The 21,069-nt window shown below is 40.6% G+C and overlaps 1 protein-coding gene across 1 annotated transcript in view; it reads right to left on the bottom strand.

Annotated features, from left to right (window-relative positions):
- Nucleotides 1-15,402, bottom strand: part of LOC308144266 (collectin-12-like) — a 32,200-nt gene extending 16,798 nt beyond the window's left edge. Inside the window, exons 1-2 of the mRNA XM_080515350.1 lie at nucleotides 15,175-15,402; nucleotides 14,119-14,169 (exon numbers count right to left, since the gene is read on the bottom strand). Coding sequence (XP_080371476.1) covers nucleotides 14,119-14,169; nucleotides 15,175-15,181 — 58 coding nt within the window. The 5' untranslated portion in view covers nucleotides 15,182-15,402. The remainder of the gene's footprint in view (nucleotides 1-14,118; nucleotides 14,170-15,174) is intronic.
- Between the last annotated feature and the right edge of the window lie 5,667 nt (nucleotides 15,403-21,069).

The following is a 21,069-nucleotide window of genomic DNA, read 5'->3' on the forward strand; positions in this document are numbered from 1 at the left end:
ACCATTTACTCTTGAAATAATGTTCAAAATGGGTCTGTGCTCAGTGTTAATTTTCTTTATCATTCATCTTTGGCCATTACAGAATTTGTACCTCTGTGTAAACTGATAACAAACCAGACAGAACTGTAGATATACTGTGAGATTTGTGATTATGCATGTCATCACAAGTCATAAATAATTGTAATGCTGTTCTGAAGCTGTGATCTGTAAAAACCCAGCAAAACAAAAAAGCCAACCCCATATGCATTGGATCCCTCTGAAACAGTCTCCCGCATGTTAATGCACTGGTTCCTGTCTTGCTGGGGTGCAGCCACATCGAACCTTGAAGCAGTAAAACGGCTATGTGGATATTTGGGATGTCTGACAAGAACTGAAGTGGTTGGGAAAAACTCTGCAGGACGGCTCTTTTTACAAACTGTGCTCACAGTAGCCAAACTCATCACCACTTGGCCACATTCACCACGGACTCCGCCATATTAAAGCAGGACTGGTCAAACCCAAGGCCAGTGAAGAAACACGTTTCCTTCCCAAAAGACATTTTCTTCTTGACCCAACAGATTCTTCGTGGTACTTTGGGTGTCGCTTGTGGGTAACGTCTGTATACCATTATGGTCGACGTAGAATAAGCCGCTCTGTGATTTAGGGATTTCTTGCAATAAGAGGTTATATCATTTAATGGTGGCTTTGAAAGCAATAAGCCATGTCATGTCAGATATATTCAGTTTGGCATTCATATACATTTAAAATATACTGTGATTCAGTGAGAGCAGATCTTGATCAAATATGCATTTCCTAAAGTGGAGGCAAATAAATTCCAATCATGTTTGAGCTGTTCGCCACAGCGATTAATTTACAAGAAGGAGGTCAACCACATGCAAATTGTTCAATTATTAAAATTGTACGCTTTCCCCAGAACATTCTGACACCTCCAAAATCAGCAAGACAAAGTACGAAATGGAGCAGGGGTCCATTTGAGGAATGAACCGATGCTCCCGCTCTCTGTTCACGCTGCATCGTGGGTGCTTTCTTCTGGGTGGCCCGGTGGATCTGCGGTCAGATGCGGGGGTGTAGCGTGTCAGTCTGACTGACAACAAGCCATCCTGGTTTGGGAGAGGAACTGTGTTTTAATGCTGAATCCTGTTTAGACAGACACACTCCAGACTTGAGGGTGGCATGCTCTTTTACCTCCGAGCAGTCAAGGCAAAGCCTCGCAAGGCAGAAGGAGCCGTCTGACATCTGGATTGTGAATCACGTGGCGGCAAGACCACTCACCGAAGGCGGTAATCGACACCAGACAATTGCTCTAAATTACTCTACACAACTGTTTGTTTAGAGTAATTTAGAAGGAGTGCTTGAGAAGAGGCTCCTGAAGGATGGGAGATCTGAATCTATTCTCAAGCGCCACTAGAGACCACGACACACTTGCAAAAGAGATTCTTAATCTCAATGTGTTTTTTGCTGATGAAATAAAGACTAATGAAGATTGATGATTTTTTATTAACCAAACATTCAGATTTCATTATCTAAACCTGCTATCAAACTGATGGGCCATTAAGGTTATAGATGTTTTATTTTTTTCTCTTTCTGTTACTTAAGAAAACAAATGTATTTTGATCAGACATCGATGTGAAAAGAGGCCATCTAAGTGACAGCATGGATTTTACATCTTCATATAAAGTCTCACTAAAGAAAATATCAGATTGATGATTGAGATGAATTTATGTTCAATGTCTCTGTAGGGAGGAAACTGAGCTCGAGTTTGGAGATAAATGTCATCCACTCATCCCCTCACACAAACAGTGCATATCCCTTGTCAGTTCCACAGCATATATTCAATACATTCTCATGCTGCTCCAAAACCACTTGGCAACTGCAAAAAAGATTCACTTTTGATGTCAACCTGCAAAAACAAACCGTGTGGACAAATCAAAGGGAAAAAATGCCAATTTATCAAGAGAATGAGGTGAATAGATGGATGGATCATTAACACAATTTTGGTTGTAAAGACAATTCTAATGCAAATGAAATTTCCATACCTAAGTCAGTAGCAAATTGTAGCATTTAAGTAGAATTTTGGAAGTATACTACAGTCAACATGCAGTAAATTGGTATCTTCCACAGAGAACCACAGCATAATTTACCTGAGCAAATACCTCAATATTATACATGACTTAAATTATGTAGGAGGGATGAACATCGTCCTACCTGTGAAGGAAATCAGGTGATTGTATTTTACACATTTTTGGTCAAAGTGTCATAAAAACACAGCATTTTGGGAATTGGTAGTAAAATAGACTAAAACAGTTTTGACAATATTTGACACATGACCGTCATCATGCAGCTGCTACTTTGGAACCAAGACGATTTGTTACCATCGATCATGCATTTTAGAAAGCAATTCTGATTTGAACGTTTTAAATATTTCAAAGATCCAACACCTTCTCACTGGGCATGTTGCATTGTGACAAACTGAATTGAAAGCTTTGCATTGCCTGGTTCTGTTAAGAATTTTATCAATAATAAATAAGTCCAGCTACTGTTTGTCTGGACAAACAAAAACATCATGAATGTTCATGTTGGAGCAATTATTTCAAATAATTGCTCACTTCTTTGGTCAATTCCTAGACTTTGCTACCAAATAAGGAAACTTGGAAGCACCAAACATGTGGGGTGACTGAATACAGACAAACACAAGCACTATAATAGTACAATGTCTATGTGTTCAGAAATGCTTTACTTCTGGGTTAACGGGCACCCAAGTGTGTCAGGTATGTGCAATAAGAGAAATGTGATCCAGCTTATTTTCCTAATATATTAATTAAACATGCATGAATGCATGGAAAGCTTTAAGCTTTAATTTAGTGAATTCCATCTGTCTGCCGTCGGAGCCACACATGGAAAATGTGATAGTCATTATGGATCTGACAGGATTTTGGAGCTGAACACCATTCCTCTCTGCTTCAACTCCCTTTTGCAAACCAGGAAGCTGTGAGTTGATGTTGGCAGCCATCCCTATCGTCACCCCGCACACCCACCCACCCCCACCCCCATTTCATTAACATTTTGCACTGTGAATACGAGATTTGGTTCGGCTTTATTGCTTTAACTAAAGGAAAAGGGATTACAATCCCCAACTTCACAGTAAAACTGAATGTTCCTGTGTGTTCTGCTGCCGTGAGGTGTTGTACAAATCCAAATGTGTTCACGAACACAAGAGACTCGCTCACATGAAAATATCACTTTCTATTACAAGAGTTTGCGTTCTATTCCAGGGCGCATGTACACGCAGAGGCACACACACACACAACACAAACATGAGACATTTCTCTCTGCTCTGCTATTAGTTCATTCAATATCTCAATCAGTGACTCAGACCCCCTGTTTGAAAAGGCAGTGAGATAGGCACTCCACATGGAGCACAGCACACTCCAGAAATTCTCTCCTGACATCTGCATGTGGGTCACGTCAAGGACACCAGCGTTATTATGGTGCGCGAGCGCCGGAGGAGGGACATGTGGAGCTTTGCTGCTTTTCCTCACTCTAAAAGGTGAGTCAGAAGTCAGAGACACTCAAGACGATCACAGGCCAGATTTAGCTAAAAACTAACTACCAGCACATGTGTTGTTCTGGCAAAAACATCATCAGTCCATGTCTGTTCCTCACATTGGAAGCCTCGTCTTGTTACTGTTGTGTTCAGTGGGATAATGATAGTGTTCAAAAGATAAAAAGAAGCAGTAGGTGGAAGGTTTGGGTGAAGGTTTACAGGATCTCTTCAATCAGACGCTAAAACTATATTATTTGTCTACATTCTATCTAGTTGTGAGAGATGTCTTTATCTGTCTTTATTTTACATACTAAAGATCAAATAACCATGAACATTAAAGTCTCATTTCAGCCTCACGAAATAGGTAAACTGTGAGACCCAAAGAATTATACGGAAGTGCAAACATAGATCATCTAAAGTATGAAATGAATCCTGTAATTCCACCTTTAAAAGGTAGCAAAATTCACTATTGTGTAAGATCTGAGCTTCAGATGTAATAGTATGATCCTTTCAAGGGTTGTAGCTTGCATTCTATCAAGAGCTGTTTCTAATATTTTTGTCAATATTTGTGTTAATAAGCACACATGAGAGAAGTTCAGTATTAGAAATACTGCTCAGCATAATGCTTGTCGAGTTAAACACACAAACACAACAGAAATAACATAGCCAGCAAGGTTGCGCTTCAGAGAATCCACAGGGTTAACATGCAAATCCCCCCTGATACAACACTTCTAATCCAACATGCTCTGTATCCATCATTCATTATCATATCGATTATCTACTTAAAGTATTTGATACAGTGACAAGTTATGTGAACAGCACATAATTTAATCAACAATCAACAGTAGATTTTTTAAAGCAATTGTTTGTTTCACATGTTAAATCTTAACCTGAAACTATAGGGACCAAAACATTCAGTTTTACCCAATTTTCTAGCTGCTTATGGGCAATGGCAGGGTACACTCTGCACGGTAACCACAGGGAAATTTTGAAACTATTAAGTCACCTCAAACACTGGTTTTTGATCTGTGGAAGTAAACCAAAGGATGCAGAGGGGGGGGGGGGGGACATGCATGCACAAGGATTACAGACAAACTCCACACAGAAAGGACCAGCATGGACTTGAACTGTGAATTTCCTCCCTGCGAGATGAGAACTGACAATCACTGTTTCCTCCTCCTTGTGGAGTATACAGTAGCATCAAGTTGGCATTCTCAAGTTTGTATACTCAAGACAGGACCTGCTTCTGAAAAAAAAAAAAAAGTAAAAAAAATAACATAACAAAACTGATGTTATTAATGTTCTTTCTGTGCCTGGGTGCTATCTCAATGTATTTATGCCATTAGACAGTTTGTTATAATTAGCTGAGGCAAGAAGAGACATACATGTCTGAGAGAGAAGTCTGCTGTTATAAACTGGGGATTTCTTTCAACTGCATTTATGTTAATGTGTCATGAATGTGTGTAGGTTGGCCTTTATATAAACACTTCTCGATAGATCTCTTACTGTTACTACTCCCTCCTCTTTTTTGTCCACTAACATAACTCACTCATACAGCCGTTTCTCTTCAGACAGAGCTCCATTCCGGCTCCTCCACACCCATCCATCCCCTCCTGCTTTTCACTTTACACCGGCTGTATTATCTCCACCTTCTCCCACTTCAATTTCCCTCCCTCACCCATCTCCTGGGATGAAATAGCCTGTAGCCCGGCACCTCTTGCTCTCATAGCTCATTCAGCATTATGTGTTATCTCTTCTCCCGTCTGTTGTGTGGTGTGAAATTCTCCCTAACCCAGATAAATGTAAATCCCAAATCCCCCACCTGTACATCATTGGTTTGTTTACATCCTAAAGTCTTGTCTCCTCTGTCTGCAACGAGCAAGAGGTTAAAATGAGACATCAAGCTGCTCTAAAGGCTCTCTCCTACATCTGACTTTATTTTCCAATCACTTTACACTCTATTGTTTGCTGGTGTCGCCAAGGGAAATAGCTCTTGCCAATATTTTTCTTACTTTCATTCACTCAATCGTGCAGATTTAATTCTTCACTTTATGTTGTTGTCACCACATTAATCATTTGCTTTCCTCTCAAATGTGTTTTGCGGAAGTTTCAAGGTTCTCCAAGGACTTTGAAACACATTAAAAATGCTTGTGGGTTTGAACATTTTGAAGACCGAATGTTGAAGTGATTATGGATCAAGAGTGTTGAACCAAAAAAGAGTGTGTGAAGAAAAAAACCAGAAGAAACGCTGCCGCATGTGATACCAGATGGACTTAAAAGAAGAAGTCAAGGAAAGTCAAATTTGCGTAGTGAGTTAAGGTGATACACGGCCAAAACTATTTTTTTTTTACTTCATGTTCGGGATGGATTTCTTTATGTGTTTCTATAATATATTTTAGTTGTGGGTACAATTGGACACAAAGCCAATTAGCCAAGTTGGAATAAAGCATACATGTTTTCAAATTAGCCACAGGTGTTATGACAGACTTCACATAGAGAAGTATTGAGATATTTTATTAATTTGTTGATGCAGACTATTTGTTATAAGTGATACAGGTTGGTTCTGGGGGGGCACCCATGCACACAATAAGAAAGAGCATGCAAACTTTGCACAGGAAGTCCCAGAGTCAAACCAGGGATATTCATTTCACGGCTGGTCACCACTACACTTCTGAGTAGTCAATGTCTGTCTCTATGTGCTGAAAAGAAAAAAAGAAAATGCAGGCTCATGATCTGTCCCTCATGCACTCTAACATGAATGGTTTTAATACAAAGTGTTAAAACTCTAAGCTGACCTTAGAGCACAAGCCAATTTTAACTTCCAGATTTTTCCTCCACAAGCACAGGAATAGTAAAAGAAAAAGGCCCAGTGTTTTATAGCTCTGTCTGCTCCACTTCAGCAGGTGACTTCAGTAAGTGTTTTCCCATCTACAGTATGTCTGCTGTCTGCAACAGGTGTTAACCCACTGCACACGTCGCTCAGCCTGACGTTGCTTCGTCTCGAGCCTCTGTGAGCGCCCGCTTCAGCACAGAAGGTCACGATGGAGCACTTAACCTAAACCTGCTTTCAATAATTCTGAACCTGTTGGGAGACACAGGACCAGGTTGTGAATGCAGTACCATTTTTTGAGACAAGAGGAGTGATGTGATCAGTTTGGAGCTGTGCTTGAATACATCTGTTCAATGTTGGTTAAAGAAAATGTGATTTTAATTACTTCTGAGGGAATTAGCTGCTCAGTAATTCATTATATTCACATAGTATATTCTTGATATATTGTGGGGCGGAGAGATTTGAATGTAGTTCTTAGCATTACTGCCTCACTATTAAAAGGTCCCTGATTCAAGTCAAAGAATTTATCTTGAGTTACACTTTGAGTTTGTTCTCCCTTTGCATTCTCTCCTGTTGCCTCCGACAGCCCAAAAACAGACATTCGAGGCTAATTCATGACTTTAAGTTAACACAAGGTGTGATTGACTGTCTATGTTTGGACTGGTGACCTGTCTACGTACCCTGGTTCCAGCTCCCTGCAATTCCAAGTTGATAAAGCAGTGTAGAAGTTGCATGAACGATGATGGACAAAGCCCATATTTAACTGGACTTGCAAGATGAATTTTGCAAGGGGACAAAAAAAAAACAACATTGCAGGGGTTTGCAATTTCCTTGTGCTAGTCACAGGGCCTTGCAAACATGTCACATTAAAAAGATAGAGTACATTTTTTTGACTTGAGCCTCATATGGAGCCCAGAATTGACTTTTCATTACTTTACTTTCAACTAAAAAGAAACGTGGACCTTCAGCATGTCTGTTTGGTCCTAAAGCAGCAGTGGCATCTGATTAAAAAAAATGCATGCTTCCTTGAGGAGAGATATCATGAAGTCTTAATTGTTTGTATAACACTTGGGTGAATGTTTATATCCGTGCAACATACTCAAAGTATCAGTTGTAGCAAATTCTCTTTTTTTCTCGCAATTTTTGAGCATCTACCCAGTTGAAAATTGTCTCAACCCAGTGAGGAGCTTCTGGGAAGAAGAAGAAATAGGAATGTGTGCTGCTGCACTATGAAGATCATACGAGTGAGATATTAGTAGCAAAGAGAAACACTCAATCACTGGAAAGTCAAATAGACTTTCACTCCTCCGCAACCATAATACATGTGCTTGCGAAGGCATGCTGGCTGTAAAGTTTCAAGGGCAGAAGAAAAATCTGACAGTGGCATGGTAAAGAGTGAAAATGTTTTCATTTTCTTCACACAAGTATTAAGTGATCAAGAGCAGTCTTGCAGTTGAAGGAAAGAACTAAGAAGCAGAATATGAGAATCCCACGACACAAAAGTGCAAATAAAAACTACAGAAACCACAGCAAAGTGCATAAAAATCCACATCAGAAATTCTGACAAATGGTCTGTGAAGTATCACATGACAGTACATATTAAATGTATCGGTGTTTTTACGAACACTGATGTTGGCGTGTTTGATTCTCTGCTAACCAGGATGAATGAGGTGATCGCTGATGTGTCACTATGACTCCGGCTGAAGGCTGCCGTGAAGCCGCGGAGTGTCCTTTGCCAGAGAAACCCACCGGACCGAACCGAGCCCGGGCTGTGCTGACACAGCTGGTTCCAGGCCCAGACGACCCAATACCAGCGCTCACATCCAGGAATGTTCCGGGTCTCACTGGAGAAACCATAACAAGTGCAGGAAATAGATTAGTGCGCTCTGGGTTCCACACCAGCCGCAAACCTACTGAGCCCGGCTTCTCCAAACCCACATGTGTGGGAACAGGAGACATGGCAGCAGGAGGAGTTCAACCCCATCCAGACATCAATGCACACGAGAACGGCCATGGCATGCACTTTTTTTAGTGTGTTGACTTGGCCAACCTGTCTTGCCTGTTTTCATTTATCTCCATCCTTCGCAGGATAACCTGGGGGAAAGGTCCCCATTCGCCAGTTTTCCAAGACCTTCTGAATTGCCGTTTTCTGAGAAGGTCAAATTACGAAGTCTACCACTGTATACACTATGCTAATGTCACTGCACCACTATTATTACTGCCTATCGGATCGTAATTGTAAACACATGGTGGAGTAGGGGTTATTACTCCTGCTTCGCAGAGAGAATATTCTGAGTTTGAGTCTTGGGGGGGCTTTCCATGTGAAGTTTGCATATACTCTTTGTATGTGCATGGGGTTTGTCCTCAGAGAGTACAACAACTTCCATTTTAGGTTAATTGGTTTCTTTAAATCTCCTGTTAGTGTGAAATGTAGTGCTTGAGAGTGTCTGTGCATTGTGTGAGCCAACCCAGAAGTTTCCCAATGGTGTTTTGGGCTAAGGTTATCACCAGGGTGTAATTTGATGGTGGGAACGAGAGGATGTACACCATTTCTGGTCTACATATTGGTTTAACTGCAGGTATCAGAAACTGTATATTACCTTCATTTAATGCAACTTAACCAGCAGGCAAAAAAACAAACCTTAAAAAAAATAGCAGCAAAGCGGCTTATTGTATTGATAGTGAAACTCACCCAATTATGGACCACCCCCATCGAAATACTCCCCATCTTGTCTTGTTGCTGACACACAACAGAACAACTGAAATACAAATTTAACTGGAATAAAATACATCTGTGCAGCCATTTTGACTCCTTTCAATAATGCTTCATGAAGAGTTCATGGTTTAAGGCAGGCCAAAACCAGCTGCTTACTTCCACTGACTTCAACTGGCCCAAGTGGAGCTGTAAGAGCAGTGAAAGTTCAGCCAAAGCTCAGGTAGGTTTTGTTTTTATTCTGATGGCCTTCTTATGTCAACCCCCCACAGAAAAATAAATATGTTCAAACCTTGAGCTCTGTGGAAGCTATTCTGGCCTGGTTTCAACTTGGCAGGAAGACAGATGGGATTACCATATGAATACACTCTGGTGTGTGTGCTTATGTGTATGTGGCGTTCATTTATATCTGTATATAAAAAGATTGGAAAATGTCTATATGCGTCAGTATAGGCATGTAAATATACATGATGTATGCTTGCTTTATGTATGACATTATGTTAAAAAAGATATATCAGAAACAGCCCACACCAGTAAAAATGCATGTCTGTTTCCCTATCTGGCTTTTCCTGACCTTAGGGAATCTGACTTTTTACCTTGCATGTCAGCAAAAGTCTACAAACCCCCCAAACACACTTTTAAAAACATTTCAACACATGGCCATGATGAGTTACTTAGTCCATATGTGTTGATATTATACCATGTAGTTTTAAAACAACCCTTACAAAGATCCTTGAAACAAGGAGAGCTATGCCTGAGTTGGCTGGTTTGTTGAAGTTGTCGCCAGGAAACTGGATGAAAGTTGTGCAAATTTTCATTCCAGCTGCAATACAGCAGAACTGAAAGCACTGCATGAAACGAGGAAGAGGGTTTGATAAACAACCATCTGGGAAGAAGAAACAAACAATAAAACAATGTGGTACTTTATGGCTCCACTAGCATTTCTCATATATTCTTTGGAGAAAGTCAAAACATCGAAGTTGCTCATTCAAAAACAGGCTGAAAAGCACAATTGTTGAAAGGACACATTACACATTGTAGATTAAATTAAACTGTAGCATGCTTTTGGTTACCTAGCAACTGGTATTAGAGCAGATTTGTTCAAACATACTGAAAACATTTCTGTTTCTGAGGTGATGCTTTTGTAATTCAAGTGTTGGTGGGAAAGTACAAGCTCCAGAAGCTCCACAATCTCTGCCACCTCAACCTCACTGCAGCTGCTAATAACCTGTGCCACGCACATAAATTCATAGTCCAATGAGAGGTTGTGCAAGTGTCTGTGTATGTGGTGGAGTTTTTTAAATGTCATTTATTACATTTAGCTATTTTCAAATTGACTGCATGTATGATGCACTGACTCAAACACTGGAGGCCACTTTTTAATTTCCTTCTGACCAACTCAGATTATAGGAATGTTTTCATTTTGAAACCACAATTGATTTATTGGGCATTATGACAAAACACTTCACCTTTGAGTTGTATATTGGTTATTCACAGATTCTCACACACTAATGCCAGTGAGCAATCATGCAAGGCGTGGGTCTAAACTTGGGGAATGCATGATCTGCTGACAGTTGCCCATTCCTGAGGTATCCCCCGTTTCAGGCCTCTGCGAGATGATTTTCATTCAGTGAAAGTATTTGCAGTAATTTGTTGCTGACAAGAATGACTCATGAAGAGCTTCTGAAAATATTCAGGGGCCTTGCAAAGTAGATAAAATATACTAAATATGGCCGTATGCACTGATGTAGTGGCTAGCAGTCTCTCCTCATTAGAGAAAAGGTCCCCACTTCTGGTCCAAGCTCTGGAGCCTTTATGTGTGGAAATTGCATGTTTTTCTCACTATGCCTGCAAGGGTTTCTTCAAGGTATTCCATTTTTTTTTCCTCACAGTTCAAATGCACCCATTTGAGACTAATTGGTGATTTTAAATTGCCGAAGGAATGAATGTGCGACAGACAGAAAAACACAGTTTCGTGCCAACAATCAATTTAAAGACCCCAGCTCACCGAGAACGTTTGACTGTAGAAGAAACCAAAGTACTCAGAGAAACCCATGCAGGAAGAACAAGCAAACTCCACACAGAGAGAATCAGAACTGAACCGGGGGTTTAGGGTTATGGTTAATTATGGCCACTGAAGCTGGTTTTTTTTTTTTTTTTTTTGACATTTTGTTGTCAATATTAACAGTTACTGCCAAAATGGACATTTTCAGCTTGTTGATGAAGATTTTAGCATCACATTTAACTCTTTAGAAATGAAAATAAAAAACGGTGGGTAGCTCTGATGCTCAAGCATATTTCTTTCCCCTTGTAATATCATCAGTATTTTTGAATATCCAATCCCATCCATCTTTGTTAATAAATCGTTAAAAGAAAAACGGGGACACAAAGTGCTGCACACAAAAATAATCAACACAATACTAAACCTTGAAAGACAAACACGATAAAATAATCTAGTGGAGCCTCCATGAAAGTTCATTGCAACGTAAGTCAAAAAACTTTGAAAACTAATGTTGCCACACTCTGCACAATATATTTTCTTGATTTTTTTGAATATCCCACTCTAAACATGGTTCCGACTTTACTTTCACTTTGTTAGAAGCAAGATTAAGTGCTGCGTATCCCCCTGCAAAGTCATCCCCTTTTAAGTTTGGCAGTGGCTTTACAACTGAACACAACATTAGCAGCTTTGACATGTCACAACACGTCCAAACAGCACGAGTCTCCTGGGAGACCAGAATGAATGAAAGCAAAACATGTTGGAAGGAAATAACAGTTTGCTTCCCCTTGCTGATGTTACAACACAGATCATGGTGGTATGAGCAGCTTGTGATGGTTTGTATGAATACACTTCTATTGCATAACGGAGTCTCTGGAGGAGTGAGGCAGACCCTTGGAGCCGGCCCCTCCAAACAGCTGCCGTGTCCCTGCGAGGGCCAACGGCACTCGGCGAAGAGTTCAGCGGCGCTGTCTTCCTCCTCTGATGAATGTCAAGAGTTCATTTGAATAAAGTTAAAAGCGAGCTGGATTTGGATCGGTTCCATGCTGCGCTCTAATCTAACCCACGAATGGGACTTTGCACGCGCCTTCATAGAAAGACAAACAGGATGCCTGGGCTTGGGTGACTGGGGATGAAAGACATTGTGTCTCAACACAGTTTGAATTCGTCTCTGCCGCTGCTGAGTTAAGCAGCCTCGTCTGCCGCCTCCCATCTCCTCTCACGGACCTCATTCAAAGTGTGTATGCATGTGTGTGTGAGTCATACTGCAGTAACACCCTCGGTACAGAGACACTCTGACTCCTGATCCCAAATCACTGTAACGGGACACGAGACGGAGCGAGTGTTCTGTCTCCACCCCTAGTTGACAATGACGTGTTTGAGTAAGTGTGACAAGGCAAATGTCGTTTGGTGCCTCTTTTTAATTCTCTTCCAAAAGCATGAGCGCATGTACTTGATTTACAAAATCCTGCCTCAGAAAATCTGGCAATCGATTCAATCGTATCGGTTGCAACTTCAGAAATTACACTAGCATGAATGAGTGAAAGAAAGTACATTTAGAAGTACACAACATGGACCAGAAAGGATGTATCCTGTAAATGTCTTTTCCTGTGATGTGTGTTCGCAGGTAAAAAGGACTTCTATCGAAGTTCCCACAGGAAAACAGATCATATGAGGGCAGATTTCTAAGCGTTTTGTTGTTATGTGGTTCCTCTAAACTTGGAAGTTGGACTTTCCCTATTGCTAACTTTCCCAGCTGTTTGGACACACTCTGACAGAAAAAAATATTATTTGTTTTAGCAGGGGAATTCATCAAAACGGTTTGTTTAGATTTAGAGCAATGAGAGACATCTGATTATAAAGACAGTGCTGTTTAATTTTACAGTATTTAGATAATACAAAGCAATGACTCGGGCGAAGGTACAGGGAAGGTACTATCATCAGTTCCCAGAGTGATTGTCTTACATATATATTTAATGTTTTCATGTATTCATCAACTCGCACTGGGGGAACATACCACCTCAGTACAGAAAGGCCACCAAGTTCATACTTGAATGAGGGATTTTCTTGCTGTGAGGCAAAAGAGCTAACCACTACACCACTTTGCAGCCCTGTGTTAATAGCATGAGCGAGGTTGTATACACGATGTGCACAGCATTGTCATAATTATCCAACTGGATATAAAGTTTCATCTGACCCCCTTTGTGGGTCTGAGGCATCGTTATCAGTGTTTTGAGGCAGAACAAAGAGAATCCTGGGAAAATAAAATGCTCAAAAACCCACCACATGAGAAACTGAGTGATAAGTGAGAAAATAAGTTTACATGTAATTTGGGTTAAGTGATCCTTTAAGTTCTCTAAACTTTATCTGTAAGGTCCGGACCGGTTCACTGCAAGTTTACAACTGTACGAGGGAAACTTGTAAAATCTGTTTGGAAAAAGGGAAGGACGACTTCGTCAGAGCTTCACAATTGTGGCGCTTGTTCGCAAAACAAATGCTTGTGTTGAGCCACAACAGAGAGATCCGCTTCGACTGCAATTTCAGTCTGAGGAACCACATCTTTGAGGCATGCTTTTGTGAGTCAACATGTTTAAGTGACTCCGTTTAAGAGGATAAAAGAGAGTGAGGAGAAACGGCTTGATGTCTGAGGGGCTCTGATAGCAGTTGTTGGGCCTGTGGTGAGCCGGACCTCACAGGCTGTCAACCCACATTCATATTCAAACCAAATCCTGCATATTCAAATCCTGCCACAATATTAGAGCCAAATATCAGAACAGATGAGGCTCAGGCAGCCAGCTGTCTGTCCTGACGTGAAAAAAAAAGGACTCAAGAGCAGCATGTCGATAAAATATAAAGCTAATTCTGGGCATGTAACAGCAGGGAAAAGAGAAAGAGCAAAGCCCACACACTTAGCACTTTAAATCCATGGACATTTTCTTTTCACAAAACAGTAAAAGTTTTATGATTGGAGCTCCAAGTGAGCTGGCCTTTTCTGCCCTCCACCTTTAAAAAGAAGCAAAAAGGTTACTCACCGAATCTCTTGTATCCAAAAGACTGTACTTCCTCCTCGTCTGCAAAGTCGTCTGTGTGACATAATCAGAAACACATGACATCAATAGGCTGAACACACGCTACTGGGGGTTATGTTGTGTTTAAAGCATTCGGTGGGGGTCCATAAACAAAATGAGGAGGGAAAAAAAACCCAAAACAATGTGGAGAAACAGCACAGAGCCAATAACGCTATTATATTTGAATTAAAAAGATAAAACACAGAGCAAGGCAGGGTGGAGATTTGGAGTATCGTGTGTGTGTGTGTGTGTGTGTGTGTGTGTGTGTGTGTGTGTGTGTGTGTGTGTGTGTGTGTGTGTGTGTGTGTGTGTGTGTGTGTGTGTGTGTCTGTAGATAAGTCGGAGGGGGGTCAGAGAACTGTAAAAGCCACAGGCTGCGGTTTCTCTGGGTTGTTGACAGTAAAACCTAATTACACTCTGCTCCACGACACTGAGGACTGGAGCAGAGCATGGAGAACATCTTTGCTAATGGTAAACAGATGGAGAGAACTGGGGAAGACAGGGGAGACCTGGGATGAGCTGAGTGTGTTTGTTGGTGGGGGGTCAAGAGTACAGAGGTCCACTGATGCTGAGAAAATCATTCATTCATGAGTTGCTTTATACTTCACTTTCTGTCATTGGAATACAATTGTTGTATTTACATTCTATTCCTAGGCTACTGATTGAGTATGAACACCAGCCCAGCTGTTATTGATGAAACTATGCAGGTCATCATTTGTATCATTTGACTTGCATCCGGATCTGACTACTGCCCTTCGAGGTTTTGGGGGATTTGTAAAAGCTGCGCATGCATATTTTGGTGTTTCAATCTTTTTAATAGCAACTGGTGGAGGAAGAAGGAAAAAAACAACAACTCCCGAGTATTTCACAATTTCTGCACCGCAGCACCGTAATGTCATCCAGATGTGGCTCTCAGACCACAAAGAAATACGCACGGATTGAAAGAGGTCCCTGAAGAGAGGAATTATGTGGATTTACATGTAAAAGCATGCACTTGGCTTTGAGCTACACGCTACCTACCTTTCATGGCGTTTTATAACTTGTTGTGGACTGTAGAAGCGATGAGGACCAACTGTCACTTTTTACTTTGCGCGCATCTCCGCATCCAGTGTTGAGGTGCGAACTTTCTCCACAGACACGCACCGTGGCCGATGAACCAGAGCAACAACAAAAAAAAAGTTACAGGCGTATGTTCATGTTTGGTTATGAGTTTAAAATCCCATCGTCAGCGATGTGCTGCTCGCTGCGGCTCGGAGGAGTTTCTTCTCTCTGTGGCGGAGCTGTGATGAGCTCAGCGCGCACAGCTGGAGGAGGAGAGCCGAGCAAAGTGTCAAGTTACAGGACATGAGGGTCCAACGTGCTGCTGCTGCTGCTCCTGCTGCAACACGCAAATCCCGACGGTACATCTATTGTTTTCATCACCGAAAACAAACAAAAAATACTTTCAATGCAAAGCCCTCAAACATTTTTGGTTTGTTTTGTTTCTCAACCCTCAACTGCTCAGGTTGTAGGATTCTGTGAGACACGAGTGCCAAACCAAACATGACAGGAGCCACTGGAACTTAGTTTTTTTTTGGTTACTTAAGTATTGTTTTCTGTTGTTTCGACGTTTTTTTGTTTTTGTTTTTTTGTATTTGGTACAAGATTAGTTCCATCCATTCATTTTCTTTACTTCTTCATCCAGCTCAGACTGACACCCTGGACACTCACAGTCACAGCCACAGTCACTCCAAGGGCCAACTAGAGTAATCAATTAACCTCAAGTATGTGTTTTTCGATACTTGTAGAGAACGCGCAAACTCCACATTAAAAAAAAAACTTGATTCAAACAAGCTTTTGTTTCTACTAGATGGGCGCACGAACCTTAGATGTGAGACCAATAAACGCAGGTATTTAAAAAAAATACAAAAATTGAACACATATAAAACACAAATGTCATTTTTCTTTAAGTGGAAAGTGACAAAAACGTCTATTTGGATGAAGACCTGTGGCACAGACCATCTGTGCACACCCTTGGCAGTGGTGCCACCGTTTCCTCTCATGTCATTTGTGGTTATCTGTGTCTCCACATGGTCTCTCCTCCTGGTGCCCGTCCCGTTGTCCCGTTGTCCCGCAGAGAGGAGGTGCGCGCACGGCGGACCGCTTTCAACACCGCACACCCCGGGACGTCCGCACTAATCCGGGCGGAGGTGAGATTGAGTTACTGGGGGTTTGATGATGGCAATCGCGTCCCCGGGTGAAAATCTGGTACCCATTACAGATCATTTCAAAGGTTTTGGGAAGGTGGAGGGGAGGGAGCGAGGCTGTGCACTTCCTCAGTATTTACATTATACACACGACTTTCAGGGGCCAAAAAAGAGAGAGAAAACTTTGAGATTGATGTGAAAATCCATTGAATTTGTCATTTCAAGAGAAATTAACAGTGAGTTCTCGAGAGATAACACAATCTGACATGTTTAAAAGAAATGGAGCGAACAGCTACATATATAGCAATGTATAACAGTGTAGTGTATACATAGAATCCACGGAATAACATCAGTCAAAAGCGTAAAAAGGTGTAGGAATGAAGAAAAGTTTACACTTCGTCCTACTCCGCACTCCAACAGAATACATTAGAATTTGCTTGATTATTTTTCTTTTTTGATCGAAATCAATAGTTTGTCTTGTGCATTTTCTGATGTAAATGGAAATACACATATGAACGAATTAACGAACGAATGAATGAATGAATGAATAAGCAGGTCGATTTGAGAATTTAACATTAAAAATTATTGCACAAATATAATTTTCCTTTTTTGTCCTGTAATCTCCATGGACACATTTTATGTTTTACTTCAGTTATTTTCCAAAGAAATACACAATTTACAAAGAACAGCAACAACAACAACAACAACAACAAAAACAACAACACAGCTATATGTTATACTGCTTTTCTGGATTCAAAAGTATAGTGTTTTGGACATTAACATCAGTTCCTGGTTCCACTTGAGGTTTGCTTTTCTGTGGAGTTTGGATCTTCTCCCTTTTATCTTTTACTCTGGAAATTCCCATTTTCTGCCTGAAGAAAATGTCTTTTATGTGAAAACTGACAATGTTTTGTTTATATAGACAAATAATGGACAAACATTATATACAGCTATAAGAATTTTACTTTGATTCACTCAATGTGATTGTTATTTGTCAAAAAAAGAATAACGTTCGCAAAATAGACATCTGCAGTTTTCATTGCTGAACTGGCTTTGTCAGGCTCCTCTTTGCTTTATGATAAATTATACAAGCAACTTGTGGTTATTCAAAAGCAGAAAACATACAAGATATTTAGATTTGTTTGCTTTTCCCCAACAATTATCAATCGTAGACTCTGGGGGTGCATCAGTGACCATTTCTCTTTAACTCCTCCAGGTGCTGTGATAATTCCAACACATCCTGAGTCTATAATCTCTCAGGTCTGCAGATGCAGATCACTCATCAAAGGCTGAAAACCAGCTGCATCCTCCCAGGCTTACGATGGCCATCAAAGAAATGACAGAGCCACTCTCACAGCTGCACAGTGCCGTTCAATGACACCGAGTTACATGATGTGGGCTCGATGTGGATTTTTGTTTTTTATTATTACAAACTCGCTCAGGTCAAACCAGTCGTTTTAGAGGAAAAGTTAGAGATAACATCCTCTGTCTCAGCTGTGAAATCCTCAGCTTCTTTTTTCTAAAGCCACACAGACATCAAACTCAGATCTGTTTTCCTTCTCTCTTTGGATAACACAGCCTTCAAACCCAGGCTCAGCACTAATAGCTCCAGTTTGACCCAGCCTGCCACATATTAGATTCCAGACCAGCCTGAGATGATAGAGGGACTAATTACTTGTTTGGCTAAAGGCTTCAAAACTGTTATTTTACTGTCGGCCATAATTGGAGCAGCAGGCTGGTATTAGGGCCCAGATAGAGATTGTGGCAAGCTGATAAAAAGCAGCTGAGGGTCAGGTATCTTACAGGCTGGCTCCTGCTGGTCCTCATTCAGGGGTTGGGACCTCATTTGCTGGGTCAAGGCTTTCGGCAATGGGCTGAGATTAACAGAAGACTTAGAAAGCACACAGAAATTCCACATTAACCACGCTGCTCCCATGTTCAGATCTCATGATATGAACAATGACGACTCAGATCATCCAGCTTGTTGCAGGAAAGTCAGTCGAGGGAGAAGAGAGGCAGTCAGGAAAAGATGCACTTTTTCATACGTCACTACAACAATAAAAGAGGATCCTCAATTTCCAAGGTTATGATTACCTAAAAAGTAATAACTTTGATACTATATGGAGTATAATTAAAATGTACATGTTTTCTGTTGGATTTTGAAACAGAAACTTTCAGTAAACTGCAAAAACATCTTGTTTTTGATAATCCAGAGGCAACAAGGACAAGTTTAATTCACAGACATATGATTGGTTTACAAAGTGCAAATCTGGCCTCCATTAAAACTTGGTGTGAGTAATTGAACCGAAATCACAAAGTATCAGTTCTGAATGAAATGCATGACAAAAAAATCAACCACAGGGAGAAAAGGCAAACAAGGTCACAGAAATATAGTTACACAATCAGGTCTATAGCAAGGGCCAGGAGTAATATACAATAAATGCAACAAGCTCCATTTAATGACAAGAGCAGCCAGGCACTCTTTTGATTGGGGACTCCATCACCAGGCAACTCAGACTGCATAAATCTGAAAACTTTAGAGTGCAGGAGCTGACAGTGATGTTACCCATTGTTTTGCCAACACATCCACAAAGTCACAAAGTATTTTAATATTAGACCCTGTTCCAAACCTGGGAAAAAGTAAGTGAATGATTCTCTTACCTTTTAGTGATGATTATGTGGCTGCCTTTAACATGCATCTCCAATGGGATAAAGTTAATTGACACTTCATCCAAATGTCATTGGATCCAGATTGCTACCTACGTCATGTCCTTGGGATAATTAACCCAAATAGTAGCTCACTCTATTTTATTCAGATTATCGTGATTGGGACTGAGTCTTTAACAAGGTCAATACAAAGAGACAGACAATCATCCACACACACACACCTATGACCAGTTTGGAGCCACTTTAGAAACCTGTCTTTGGATTGCTGATGAAATTCAGACTCAACTACTCCAATGCTTCTCTTGGCTTCACAAGATTTAGTATCCGGGCATCAGGGGTAAGAGGTGGTTTTGCAGTTTGGGATTATTTTTAATGAATTGATGCATTTTATGAGAGTGTATAACACACATTTCACAAAACATGCAGCTATACTTTTGTAATTTGACAGAGATTTTGTATTTATGGCCTGTTTAAGCCAAAGCAGTCCCGACCATTAAAGTTAAACCACTAACCACAGACAGTGTGATGTGGCTCTGCTCCAACACCTCTGACTTGACTTGTATTGACTTGATACTTTAGGTTTATTAAAGTCTCTTTGGTTGACTTTAATGACAGAGGTCCACAAATAATATGCATGCTTTGTGGCCAAAGGAAACCATGTAAACAGCTTGCTTTTCTCTTCGTGGTGTTTAGTACACGTGCATGGAGACCTCCTGCTCCTGTGGTGCTCTGCAATGCGGAGCTTAGTCCATGATTGAAACCATGCTATTATGTGCCAGGTCCCCACAGGAGGTCCAGGCTTACTGTCAGTCTGATGGAGATTAAAGCGTAACGTTTCAGCTGAGGAGGGCTCTGGAGACCATTGAGTGAGAGAGATAGACCTGCAAACAAGTGAGCATGTTATATTTACTGTGCATTAAGGCCCAGCATAATCTGACGGTTTGCATTGCACATGAGGATTAATAACCAATAATGCCAACGCACTAATAGGATCTGAACCACTGAGTAGATCAATAAAAATAGAACAACCCTCCAAGCGAGCAGATTCCCTCAGTCTCACCTCACCAACCTCTCAACAGGCTGCTTTTTTTGTGCTGGAGTCGGATGTTTTCAGAATTTCCAAGGTAATTTGCCGCTCTACCTTTCTGTTTTATGGAGAATCACACAGACACACACAATTTGGAGTGTGAAGGCAGATCTGGAAGTGATCTTCCATAGTAAGCATATAATAGTGTGTCTATGTTGGTAAACTTGAATTTGGAGACACAAGCTACTTAAAAAGCAGAATTATGTGAATAAATTAAAATATAATACAGTACTTGCAAACACACAGGAGTTTACTCAAATTTGAAGATGAAGAATATGTGCAAAACAACCTTTATTTTTTTGAGTGTTGCATTATTTAAAGAGAGTAAGATTGTTTATATCTTTGGAGGTGATTTCAGTCCAAAAGGTAAAGAGTAAAAACAAAGTCCTCCATTACTTATAGTGTACACCTCTTCTCCCAAGAAATACAAAAGCATAAAGAGAGAGGCGAAGGGAAATATCTTATAGGAGGGATGTTATCATATGGAACAATACAAATGTACAGATATAAAACTGATTATGTTCCACTTGTACTGACTTCAAATTGCTTTGTGTTCTTTAAACTGTGTGTCATGTGCACTTAGACATGCAAATCTCTCTTTGAGTGACAATTATTACCTCTCCAGGTGCAACAGCAGGAGCATCTAATGCCTTTTCAGCTAGAAATCCACTCTGTAGTACCTTTCAGTTACATGTAGTATGAAACGTGGTGCTGTATAAAGAGGACTGCATTACTTAATACGGATTTCATCAGTTAGTCATGTTTGTTGAAACACTGACTAGGTGCATGAAGATAATGATAAAGCCTTTATTTCTACAATGGGAGGTGGTTTATTGTTGTATATGCTTATAAATGGCCTCTGAATAAATCTGCTTGAAAAATGGCACCATCTTGTGGTGTGTTTCAGTTTTGTTTTATTTCCTGTTCATTGTGTCATGAAAATAATAATTTCTTTACTTTTTCCCAAGATGAGGA

This window comes from Blennius ocellaris (genome assembly GCF_963422515.1).
Source record: "Blennius ocellaris genome assembly, chromosome: 19".
In the NCBI taxonomy this organism is placed as follows: domain Eukaryota; kingdom Metazoa; phylum Chordata; class Actinopteri; order Blenniiformes; family Blenniidae; genus Blennius; species Blennius ocellaris.